Source organism: Emydura macquarii, unplaced genomic scaffold (genome assembly GCF_026122565.2).
Source record: "Emydura macquarii macquarii isolate MOO-44397 ecotype Brisbane River unplaced genomic scaffold, CSIRO-AGI_Emac_v2 contig_1230, whole genome shotgun sequence".
In the NCBI taxonomy this organism is placed as follows: Eukaryota; Metazoa; Chordata; order Testudines; family Chelidae; genus Emydura; species Emydura macquarii.
Genome location: NW_027131367.1, coordinates 14,076,632 through 14,089,889, shown reverse-complemented (window position 1 = coordinate 14,089,889; position 13,258 = coordinate 14,076,632). Strand labels below are relative to the sequence as shown.

Here is a 13,258-nt window from a genome sequence, read left to right as displayed (position 1 = left end):
GGGATAAGGCCCAGGGCATGTAATAACACGTGTGCTGTATTTAATATATACCTCCTCATTCCCTCCCCAGTCAGTGATACACCCAGCCCAGCATTAACTATGCCAAGAGAGATCCCCTGACACTCCCAACATGGCGATCTTTGCAAGGTCATTCCACTGCCTGCCACTCTTAATATGGCTCCCATTGGACGAGCGCATGCGTAGTGCTGCTGGGCGCGCCTCCCGAAGGGTCTTCGATCTGCGCGTGCGCATTGCTTCCCACCGCTCTCAAAGATGGCCGCCTGTGGAAGAGCGCAGGCGCATTGCTATCTGCCGCGCTCAACATGGCGGCTTGACGCTGACGGCGGCGGGTGTGAGGCGGAAGTGGGGGCGGGGAGTGGGCTGACAGCGGCGGGCGCCGCTGTGCTGGGGGTGCTTGGCGGGCCGGCGCCCTTTGGTAGTCTCCCGTGGCAGCCCCGGAACCAGGGCGGGGCAGGATGATCCCTCCGGAGGAGGCCTCTGCCCGCAGGAGGGAGATAGAGGACAAGCTCAAGCAGGTAGAGGGGGGGCCCCGGGCTGGGGGGGCGGGGAGCCCCGGGCACCCCCACCTCGCTCCCCGGCAGGCTGCAGGGGCCCGGCCGTCTATGGGCCGCCACAAACCCCACCCCGGACAGCTCCAGCCCCACCGCGAGACTCCTCCTGACGTGACCCCCCCCCCCCGCAAGACTCCCTGCAGCGCCGGCCCCCGACAGACTCTCGCCCTCACAGCTTGACAACAGCCCCCCCCCCACCCCCGCCGTGCGCGGAGCCGCCCCTCTCCGGGACAGCTCAACCCCCGGCCCGCCGCCCTGCCCTGCCCTGCCCTGGGCAGAGCCTCTCGCCCTGCCCCCGAACCCGCTGGGGCCACAGCCGAGCCCCTCCCTGCACGGCTCCGCTCCCTAGGAAGCGATCCTGCCTCTCGCCTCTGAGACCTTTCCCCGCCTCCTTCTCTCCCTCACCAGCTGCATTTCCCCCGCGAACAGACCCACCCCAGACCCCGTCCCCGTCTTGGGGCTCTGGGGTCCCTCCGTGGAACCAGATTCTTCCCTGGACAGCTCCACTTCCCTGGAACTGAGCCCCCTAGATTGACCTCCCTGGAACTGAGCCCTCCCTAGAGAAACCTCCTGCCACAGAACCAGGCTCCTTCCTAGACAGTTCTTCTCCTGGGACCCTCCCCCACTTTGGGCCCTGGGACCCCCCCATGAGAGTTGTTCTTTCCCCTGCTGGGGACCAACCTATAGCCGCCATCCCTGGGATGATTCCAGCACTCCATAGGCTCTGGAGATGCTTCATCAAGAGAAGTCCTATTTCTTGTGACTTCTCTCATTTCCCTGATCCTAAACAGTGACCACTGACAGGTCAGTTTCACTCTTGTTCCCCAGCCTTGTCTGCACACACAACTTGGCACCGGTTTAATTATAATCAGTTAAGCCAATTTCATTAAACTGGTGCAAGCCCCTGTGTGGGCAGAATTTTATCAGTTTAAAAATGGTTTCGCTTGTGTCTGTTGCCTAACTTTACAGGTGCAAGCTAACGTCATAAGGCCAGGAATACACTGCAAACTTTGGCTGACACAAGTTACATCAGCATAAAGCCGCCATAGTTAGTATATCTCTCCTGCGTTTGCATACTTGGTTCCTTGTGTCATCTCTCTGCGTGCTCACCTAAGAAGGCTTGTGTCGATGCACTGTGCAGTGCACCTTGGGTTGGTATCACAGTATGCAATTTGCTATCGTCCAGCTTGCTGCCTTTTGTGAAATTGTGGCAAGGCATGGTGGGGCAGAAACAAATCATACATAGGTGACTAGGGAGCAAGGGGTCTGGCTCCCATAAAGCAACTTTCTTCATCCCATAATGCCATCATCTCCCATAATTTTCATGCCTTTTTTTAAAATCCCACAAACCCATGCAGCCCTTTTTGCTGTCCATCATCTAAGACAGAAGCATGCACTGTTGTCACGAGCATTGTAAACCCAGGGCCAGTGATCCTCCAGTATCTGCGCAGCTGCAGGAAGAACCGCAGCGGTGGGGGACGTGACAATTTCATGGGGGACAAATTGCTATGGAATATAGTGAAGATCAATTCAAAGTTGTTAGTGGTGATCACGAAGCAACTGGAGATGGTGGAGCACCACTTCTGGGCCTGAGAAAGAAGCACTAACTGGTGGAATCTCATTGTAACGCAGATGATGACGAGGAGTGGCTGGAGAACTTTCGGGTGTGAAAGGCCACATTCCTGGATTTGTGTGCCGCGCTCGCCCCTGCTCTCCAGCACAGGGACATGTGAAGGAAACCTACACTGACTGAGAAGCGAGTGGCAATTGCTCTGTAGAAGCTTGCAATGCTGAATTGCTACCAGTCAGTGGGAATTTGTTTTGGATTTGGAAAATCCATAGTTGTTATGCAATGTGCAGGGCCATTAATCATCTCCTGCTACTCAGGAGTGTGACTCTAGGCAATGTGCAAGACACAGTAGATGGATTTGCAACAGTGGGATTCCTGAATTGCAGTGGGATATAGACAGCATGCATATCCCTAATTTGGCACCAGCTCACCTTGCCACAGAGTACCTCAACAAAAGCATTATGCAAGCATTGGTGGATCACCAAAGACACTTCACTGACATCCGTGAAAGTGGTCAAGGGAAGTGCATGATGCTCCCATCTTAAAGAATACAGGACTGTTCAGAAAGCTACAAGTAGGGACATTCTTTCCTCACTGGCATATTGCCATTGACAATGTTGAAATGCCAATAATGAACTTGAAGGTTGCAACCTGCCCCTTGCTCCACTGGCTCATGGAGCAATTACCAGCCACTTTGACAGCACCAGGGAAAGATTCAGCTACTGGCAGGGCAGGTTTAGAATGGCAGTTGAATGTGCTTTTAGTAGATTGAAGGGATGTTGGCGTTGTTTACTGACAAGATTGGATCTCAGTGAGAAAAATATTCCAATGGCTATGGCTGCCAGTTGTGTCCTGTTGTGTGTAGCAAAGAGGGAAATGTTGCCATGGGAGCAGAGGTAGAGCGGCTGTTCGCGGAGTTGGAATATCCAGAAGAGCTCAGTGTGGAGCTATGTGGTGGAGGGAGGCCTTGAAAGAGCATTTTAAAACAGTTAGCAACAGTAGAGCACTGTGCACCGCATCACATTATTTGGCCCAGACATTTTGGGGGCCAAGTAGGCCCCCAAAGGTAGGAACTGTGTGGTGTTTGGTGTACCTCTATGAATATAACAATATCTGTTAATGCACCTATTAATTTTGTGGTGTTTGCTGTATATTTATATTATTTACACTGTTGGTCATTGAATCTGAGTTCTGTTGCCCTGTATTGTAAGAAATAGTTGGTGCTTTCATTAGTGGTAGGCCTTCTGCAGCATATGTTGTGACTAGATTTTTATTGCATACCAAAACTAGTGCAGAAAAACAATGTGCAATAAAAAAGTACAATAAATACTGCTGAAATAAATTAATGGAACAGAACTTAACAAGAGGAAAGAACATTCCTGTCCATTTTGGTTACACATACAACAACCATGGAGTGGGTGGGGTGTTGGGTGGTGCTAAAATTGAGTTCCCTAGTGTTTGCGAAAGGAGGCAGGCCCAGGACTATTGAACTTGTAGGTCCACAAAAGTGTGCAGCATTTGTGTTTGCTGACAAAGAAGCCTCGTTATGTCCTCATGAAACTTCCTCTCTGACTCCTGCACCTTTCTCCTGTCTGCTCTTTCCCTCTTCATAGTGTCTGCAATATTCACACTCCACACCTGCTCTCAGTACGATGCAACCTTGGCTTGCAGAACCTCGCTGAACATATCCTCCCGAGTCCTCTTCTTTCTCCTCCTTATCATGGTTGGGTGCTCCATGCGTGTGGAGGGGGGACCCCTCAAGCCACAAGGGCAGCAGCTATAAGTAAAGCACACAGGGGTTGCATTTGTATTTCTAGTCACAGTGGAAAGTGAAAGTTAAGATTGAGAACTCCCTCCTCTTGCTCCTCAAAAGTTTTAAACAAGACATGCTTATTGACATGCCAGCTTTAGAGCACCTCTGCACAGCACTGCTGTCTGGTCCCAGCCATGGTGAGTACGGCCCAGCAGGTGTTATGGGGATGGGGGGAATAAGGAGGAAATTGTTCAGCTGCCTGAAGCAATAAAATTTCAGCCCGTTTCCATGGGTACGAGTACAGGGCAATGGCACTGAGCACTGGCACTGTTTTTAGCTCCTGTATCACTCCTGAAGGTAGCAAAGGCACAGATCACAGCTGTTTCTGGTGTCCCAAAGCTGCTTGGGCCAAGGTACCACCAGCCTGTGTACTGCAACGGTGCCTGCCAAAGTGTGGACTGGCATGGGAGTGGGCTCAACCGTGGAGGAAGAAACAAGGCTGCCATCCCTAGAAACTTTAGGGAGGGGATTGCAGAGAACCTCCATGAAAGTTTCCTCGCGATCTCTCAGTAGGATTCAGGGGACATCCCTATGTACATAAACTGCTTCCCCCATCCCCCATCTAATCCAAGAGGGAAAGGAAAAGCAAATTACAACTTGACCTCTGTTCTGCCGCTACCTCTTCTAGTACGAGTAAATTAACGAACAGTAGCCACCTGTGTCCTGCTACGTTGGGGTTAGGCACCATCTGGGCATTGAAAGATTGTAATGGGAAAGGCATTTACACACCCGAGGTTCCTTCCCCTGCATCAGTCTTGCCCGTGCTCGGCTGCCAGGACTGACTAGACTACAGTGGCGTCTCGAACAGATTCTGGCTTGCAGTACAGCTAGCGCACCCAGTCACATGTCCCCTATCTTCCTCCTCCTCTTCGGTGTTCACGGCAGGAGTTTGTTTCAAGCTCCAGTGAGATATCCACTGTGCTCTGCCAGGTGCTGGTGGGACTCTGCAAAGTGTGCAACGCAGCTCGTTGTAAAAGCGGCAGGAGTGCAGCTGGGCACCAGATCAACCATTGGCTTTCTGGTATGCCTACCACAGTTCCTTTGCCTTCATGCAGCACTGCTGCTGATCCCTGTCATACCCCTTCGCCTACATCCCCCGTGTCCACATTTCTATGGCTGTTCCATAGTTGTGCCTGCATAGCCTCTTCTTCCCACAGGCCAAGGAGATCCAGTATCTCCTGTCTACTCCAGGAAGGAGTCTGTCTGGAGCGTGTAGCCAGCATATTCACTTGGGCAGTTGCACACAACAAGGGAGAGCTGCTAGGTGTGCTCACCAAGCAGGGCAGTCAGAGAAAGGCATTTAAAAAATATATGGGGTTTTAAAGTGGGGATTCCAATCTCTGTGATCCCTAGTCAGTGGAGTTCACAATTGTGACTAGAGCGGTCAATGTCAGGCATTGTGGGAAGCTGCTGGAGGACTGTTAGGGTTGATAGATCATGCGGTGTCTACGCTTGCACTGTTGACCACAGTACATTGACCATGGCTCAGCGCCATTCAGAGGGATGGTGTTCTGCTTCATCATAAAGGGGCATTTACATTGATGGGAGATGGATTTGAATGTAGAGACATGCACAACTAGGTTGATGCAAGATGACTCAGATTGGCCTAAATGAGTAGTGTAGACCAGGTGTAAGACAGGTTTAAATTGAACTAAAAGTGTTTGCTACACCAGGTTAACTGTCTTTAAACAAATTTAAACCTATAGTTAAACTGGTGTATGTGTGTATGTAGATAATCAATTGATTCTCACTCACTAGCACAATTTAGTTGTGTGAGAGGAATATCTAAATCCAGAAACCTCTGTATTGAAATTAAGAAATAGTTATATCATTTTAATTTTTCTGTTCTAATTAAAGGAGTGTGTTTTTAAACTAAACCTAAATATTGTTTCTAAAATGATTTAATGGTGCATTTCTTTAACAGCAGTTAGAAATGCACAGAAGTATTCTTTGACCTTTTTGTGTAAGGTTTGAAATTCACCTGCCATGCAGAACTGATTCATTCTTCTTTATTTCCATGATAGGAAGAAGAAACACTGTCCTTTATAAGAGAGAGCCTTGAAAAAAGTGATCAGCTCACAAAAAACATGGTACGTAAAGTCCTGTAAATTAAGTTGAAAAGGCAGGATACAGTTCGTGTGGTCTCTGATTATATTGCTTTTTCTGCTGAGAATTTCTTTGGAAGCTCTGGTTGTGCCATCTTAAGGAACTTGTGAGTTCAATAGGTGCCTTTTTTAGATGAAATATCTTGGGGAAAAAAGAAAGGTTACAAGATGTGTTGGGGTACAAGCCTGTCAGTTCTGGAAACTTGGGTTCAAATGATCCTTCAATCTGGTCTAATGTATCTAAGTTAATATATGGCTCTCCATCACAGTATTTTAGTGCCTCCCAAGTATATGAAAATAGACATGAACTCTCTCCAGCCAGAGGGGGAAATAGCTCATTTTAATTGTTCTGTGTGTCAGGGGTGAAGAGCTATTGGAAAGTTAAGTTGAAGAGATGGGTTTTGCACAATGTACTTAGTGATCTGTCTTAACTCATCTGTTAGTAAGTTCTGTAGCCTAGGTCCAACTCCTCTGAAAGATGTGTCTTCTAAACTTATCAGCCTTCCCCTTGAAGGAGGTGAAATTTTAAAATACTCCTGTCTTTCCTGCCAGTATCCCCCCTGTCTTGCCTACGTTTGACTTCAACTGCTCTTTGCTGAGGAGCTAAACTCAGGTAGATCCTGGGAAAGCTGAGCGATCGTGCTGAACCAAGACAAGACAGAGGTGATCTTGGTGGAAAGAAGGAAGGGCTTTGACGAACTTTGTTCCTCCACAGCATCCTTTTTTGCTCAGGTCACCTGCGCTCCAACGTAGTTAGTTGTAAGCTTGGAGTTTCTTGACGACCAAATAGCCATGGCAGAGCAGGGCTATGAAGACTAGTCAAATGGCTTCTTCACTGTACGCTTCATTCACATGGGCTCAGTGCAGTTGAGCAAAGCATTTGATGGGCTCTTCTTCAGCCTTTCCCCTCACCCGAGGCATCTACAGTCTGTCTCCTTTTGTATAGCAGCCTTTCGTGTGATGATTTGAGTGCTTTACGAATGCTAATTAAAGTGCTTATGTTGTGGGTAAGTATTTCTTCCATTTGCACATTGGAAAGCTGAGGCATAGGGGGGTTAAGTGACCTACCCAAGGAGACAAGCAAACCAGTGGCAGAACCAGGAATAGAAGCTGGGAGTCAGGATTCCTAGCACCCTGTTCTAACTACAAGCCCGCAGTCCAGTTGTATTTTATGTGGAAGGAAATACTCCATGCTATTTGATCCTTTTTGGGGGTTTAGGTTTCCATCCTCTCCTCCTTTGAGAGCCGTTTGATGAAGCTGGAGAACTCTATCATTCCTGTGCATAAGCAGACAGAGAATCTACAGCGTCTGCAGGAGAACGTTGAGAAGACCCTTTCCTGTCTGGATCATGTCATTAGTTACTACCATGTGGCGAAGGACACAGAGAAGATCATAAAGGAAGGGTGAGTCAAGTAGCAGGACCCTGCTTTCCTCTGCTGGATCTTTCTCCCATTACTGTTTGGAATAGGGTCACTTGACTGGGCAGATCTCAACAAAAATCGTGTTATTCTTCTTTGTATTTTTACATACCTCTCTGCCTACCCCAAAGGAAACTTGTTAGCCTGAACTTTCAACATTACCTCTGAGGGTAAAATCCTGCTCTCATATCCACACTGGAGTCCTCTCACGTATTCTGCACCTGATCCTTACATGGAGCTCCTATCCATTGTGTTTATTCCTTTCCTCCCATTCTCCAAATATTCTACAGAGGCACTTTGCTTCCTTGTAGTTGCCACCATCTTTCTAGCCAAGGTGGACTGAAGGATTGTCCTTTTATGGAGCTAGTCATCCTTGCACATGGTTGCCGAGCGGGGTGCTGTGGTGCAATATGAAATGCTCCCTCCCCACCAGGAGCTGTGTGTGCTGATAGGAATACTGAGGAAGCAATTGCTGGTTTGGGGGGGTGAGAGGCTGAAGACTGAACCCCGTCTCACAGCACTGTGGAATACTGACCACACGCCGATCTGTGGCCTGCTGTTTGTGCTTGAATCAGGTCTTTTTAAAGCAAACCTTTCCAAGTGGTCTAGTGATTGGGGGTGGAGGGATGAGTAGCGGCAGTAATAAAATGTAATTTCTGAGTGAAGAAAGTGGAGTTGAGGTCTTCACTGGTTGGTTTTGTTCTGAACATTGCCCAGGTCTTTGTTGGTGTCTTTTTCTTATACGTGGATTATCCCCGTTGCAGCTCTACGGGGAGACTGGAGGAGTATTTGGGCTGCATGGCCAGAATCCAGAAGGCCGTGGAATATTTCCAGGACAACAATCCTGACAGCCCAGAACTGAACCGTGTGGTATGTAGTGTGCTTGAAAACCAGGGGCACTGTGTGGGCATGTGCTTCTCTGACATTTGCAGCATATTGACAAGTTTGTGAACTGAGGAACGTTCTTTTAGGATCCTGATTAGATTTGTTAGCAAGGATAATGTTTTACCTCCTGGCTGTTAGCTTTCCTAGAGTTCTTACCAATAAGATCTATAATAGATGAAAGTATGTACCTTGCGTGCTCTTAAATTATTTCTTACTCCTGGAAAAGATAGAAAATATCTTTAATCCAATGTCCAGGATTTCCAAGCTCATTCCCTGATCATGATGAAACACTGCTAGTGTAAGGTAATGGTATCATTAAGGTCCAATGGCCCATGAATCCCCAGGATAAGAAACAAATGTTCATGCACTTGAAAAACAGAGACTCATATAAATTGGGGTTGGCAAAGGTACTTAAGGGCGCTAGGTGCTTTGAATTTCAATGGGATTTGGGTGCCTAATTCCCTTTGGTTTCTGAAAATCACAGCTAGGACAGATTAGTCTCCAGCTCGAGTGATACTGAGAGGATGGATAGGCCAGTAGTTAGGGTGCTAAACTGGGATTTGGGAGATTTAGATTCAGTTCCCTGCTCCACCACAGACTTCCTGTGTGACCTTGAGCAAGTCACTTTCTTTTCTGTGCCTCAGTTCCCATCTCTACAGTGGGAATAATAGCATTGCCCTGCCTCTTGAGGGTTGTGAGGATAAATATGTGAGATTATAAAGCATTCAGATACTACAGTAATGAAGGTCATATAAGTACCTAAAATACATCAAATACTGTATCAAACCTTAAATTAATCCCATATGCTCAATGCCATCTTGAATTCTTTCACCACCACCTGTGACCCCCTTCCCCATTCTGTGCCACCACTTAAATTCTGGAATTATTTTAACAGCTGCTGTCACAAAAACAGTTAGAGCTAGAAGATTTTTACCATCTGAAAGCAGCTTGGACTTCTAGCTTTCACATGGTATGAAGCATTAATTGCTAACTAACATTTTGAGATCTCGGCTTCTAAAAATGTCCCAACTGAAGCATTGTGCGAGAAACAGGAAAGGAATCAGAACAATTTGTAAGATCTTACTTTTTTTTTTTTAACTTCACTTCTGTTAATCTACTTCGCCTATGGACGCTTTGATGAGGCAGTACTTTCAGAACCAATTATTCTTAGCACTAATCCTGGGCCATTGATTGGAAAGAAATTGGATCCCAATGAAGGGATGAAAATTGTATCCTCACTGCAGTCTTCTATGCATTATTCTTGCTGCAATCTTCAACTTTTCCATTTAAATGTCGCTTTCCTCCTTTCTTTCAAGAACTCCTATTATAGATACCATTGGCCGGATCGGCTCTTACGCTAGTGTAAACCTGGAATAATTGCTTTGAACTTGGTAGATTTGCAACAGTGTAACTGAGAGCAGAATGGGACCCCATCTTTCCAGATCATTGGGAATGCTTAGAACTCTCTTTGAATAGCTATTGCCTTTCCTTTAGCAGCTAGAGAGGCTGCAGCTGAGCAGCACAAAACGTCATCCCCTGCTGAGTAATTCTTTGACTTTGTTTTTCCCAACTCCTTCCTTTTTAAAACTCTCTTGACAATAGGGTTCGTCGCATTTGGTAGCAGACGTCAGTGGTACACAGTGTTTCAGAACGCTAGAGATCAGGTGATGTTTAAAGATATTGGGAGAGGTTGCGGAAGCACCTTTATTTCTCCTATCTCTGTTCTCTCCTCCAGAAATCCCTGTTTGAGAGGGGAAAGAATCTCTGGAGTCAGAATTCCGCAGTCTGATGACGCGACACACCAAACCTGTTCCTCCGATCCTCATCCTGGATCTGATCAGCGGGGATGATGAGATTGAAACACCAGAAGATACGATTTTGGAACACCTCCCTGAGAGTGTCTCGCACGACATTGTCCGTATCTCCCTTTGGCTGGTGGAGTATGGAAGAAACCAAGGTAAACTAAAGTGAACCCCTAAGTGAATCAATCTCTGAGACCAACATATCGCATTTCACATACTTGTTCATCTTGATCACTCCAGTGATCTCCATCAACCATGGTGCACACTGCTGAGAGTAAAACCTGTCTGCTGAGGGCTGCCTGTGTCACTGCTGAACTCAGCCAGTAAGCTATCTCTCCTCCAAGCAGTCAGGTCTGTTTTCAGTAGTTCTGCAGCTAACGAGCCAAGACATCACATTGGCCTTGAAAACGGACAAAGAATGGTAGCAAAACAAAGCTTCTGACTGCCTTTCAATGGTATTTCTAGATGAGTAATTCAAATCAGATTCCTTAACAACCCAGTTAGGTACTTTTTATAATTCTTTTAAAATCCTGTCTCTTCTTAGTGCTATTAATAATCCTTTGGAAGTAGTTTATCCCTTCTGTGCTCAATTTCCCTGTCTGTTAAATAGAGAGAATACCTATTTCACAAGGGTGATGCAATGTGGTTTTTTCCCCCCAGTGAATCTATATGCCTCTATGCCAGCTTCCTTACTGTAGGCTTAATAATGTAGTTTAGCAAGATAATTTGTTTAGGTTTCTCTGCTGGCCTCCATTTTTTTTCTTTATTTAACACACACACACTGCAGGAGAAGCCAGCCAGGTTGGGCCTGACTGGGCTGGCTACGCTACCAACATACAGCAAATGATACTCCCTGTCCCAAAGCGTTTACAATGTAGGATCAAATTTCTTTACAGCAAAAGATCCCTGGGACAGATCTTTGGGTATGAACTTGGATGTGGGATCCCAGTCAAAGCAGGTCTCTTTCTTTTGTGCAGAGTCTATTTTCAACAGCATCCTCATTGTGCAGAGAATGCCTTGAGCTTGGTTATCAGTCATACCTTTGTCTTGTTTCCTTAGATTTCATGAATGTTTACTACCAAATCCGCTCTAGCCAGCTCGACCGCTCCATCAAAGGTCTGAAGGAGCACTTCCGTAAGAACAGCTCCTCCACAGGCGTCCCGTACTCTCCCGCCATTCAGAACAAAAGGAAGGACACACCGACCAAAAAGCCCATCAAGAGACCAGGTTAGTTCCAGAAATTAAGGATCTGTTTCCTGGCCTGGTGCTAAAGCTCAGCTGCCGGACATGTTGTTCCACTTGTTTGTAATGTGTGTCTTTCACTGACCAGAGCTTTCCTTTGTGCCTCTCCATCTCATGGGATGAAATCTCATCATAAAAGTTGTTCTGAAGGCAGCAGGGTGGATGAGAGTTGAATGGCAAACACCTTTTTGATTGGAAGGAACTTTCACATTGAGTTAAGCTCCTAAACTATAGACCCTTTTTCATCTCTTATTTTGTTGGTTCTTCCAGTCTGTCTTTCAGGGGTCATTTTTTAAAAAGTTGTATAGGAAGAGAGATTGGAAAGATTGGGGTTGTTTACTTTAGAAAGGAGATGGGTAGGAGGACATAAGTCAATAAAATAATAGTGAAAATGTAGAGACTGCAGATTGAGAGGTTATGTTTTCTCTGTCTCAAACATGAGAGAAAAGGAACATTCTAGGAAATTAGAAAGTGGGAAATTCAAAACAGGCAAAATGAAATACTTTGTTACATCCCCTGTAATTAAACAGTGGAACTCAGTGCCACAGGAAATCATTGAAGCCAAGAATTTGTCAAAGATTCAGAAAGGGATTGGACATGTATAGTGATATTAAGACTATCCAGAGTTGTCATAATTAATAACGGGTCTGGAAACTTTGTGGTTCTGTGCCTAAGCCAATCTGTAACAATTTGAGATTGAGAAGAGACCTGTGTGGATGGCAGATTATCTCACATCTGCCTTCTGTGGCATTCTTATACCATCCATTGAAACATCTGGTTCTGGTGACTGTCAGATTGGAATATTGGACTGTCAGATTGGAATATTGGTCATTAGACCTGATCCAGTCTGGGAAGTCCCGTGATCCTAAAACTATCTGAATAAAGAGGTCAAGGATTCAGCAAGCTATGAAAACTGAACTGCCCACTCCCCCAAGAGATGAACTCTTCAAGTCATGGTTACTGCACATCTGTGGGGCAAGCTTCCCTTGCTGCTGTCTCTCTTCCAGCAGCACCAAAAAAAAAAAAATCACACACACATTCAACTTGAATATCAGATCCTCTGTTAGGATCTATTTGCCATATAGCACTCACAAAACTCTGGCACATCTGGTCCCATCTACTTAATTTGCAGTTTATCTTGTGCAGAAGAAATAACTTCAAATGCAGCTATTTACAGTATGGATCCCAGATTATTGCCCTTCCTATATGCAGAAAAATTGGAGAAGAGAGGAGTGGGTGGGAAGAGGAGGAAGGAAAGTGTACGTTTTAATTGCATTGTGTTTATTTTTATAACCCTTTATTTTATTTTATAACCTTTATTTTTATAATCCTTATGTGAACGGCAGTCTTCATTCCAGGTAAACAGTGTTCATGTGTATGTCCTCTGCAGCTTGCCAGGTCCCTCTTTATCTCTAGTCAGTCTTCTTCCTGCTAATAGCAGAGGGTGTGGCTGGGATATTTAAAGAGGAAATCTGCTAGTGGAGACCTTTGAAACTAGTGACCCCATAACTAGATATTAAAACATGCTCCCCCACATTGAGTACCATATGTCAGAGCTGTTCCTGAAAGCTGACAGTTCAGAGAGCTATGAAGACAAGCAAGTTTTTGGCAGGACTTTTATAACCAGCTGCGGTGAATCAGTGTGTCAGACAGAACTCTTCCCCTATCACCAGAGAGCCATTTCCATTCTCACCATTGGCATTACTGCTGAGTTTTGCAGGATGGAGTTGATCATGCAAACCTCTATCCAAAAAGATGACAGCTGCTGGTGTAGATATTTTTGCTAAGGAGAGTCTGTGTTTTTCCATATTTAATCCAGCCCATTACACTATCAAATTCTTAAGCAAAAT

At 46.0% G+C, this 13,258-nt stretch overlaps 1 protein-coding gene across 1 annotated transcript in view; it reads left to right on the top strand.

Annotated features, from left to right (window-relative positions):
- Positions 1-70: 70 nt before the first annotated feature.
- Positions 71-13,258, top strand: part of EXOC7 (exocyst complex component 7) — a 33,857-nt gene continuing 20,669 nt past the window's right edge. Inside the window, 7 exon segments of the mRNA XM_067547592.1 lie at positions 71-536; positions 5,980-6,045; positions 7,280-7,464; positions 8,244-8,349; positions 10,100-10,112; positions 10,115-10,321; positions 11,226-11,393. Coding sequence (XP_067403693.1) covers positions 477-536; positions 5,980-6,045; positions 7,280-7,464; positions 8,244-8,349; positions 10,100-10,112; positions 10,115-10,321; positions 11,226-11,393 — 805 coding nt within the window. The 5' untranslated portion in view covers positions 71-476.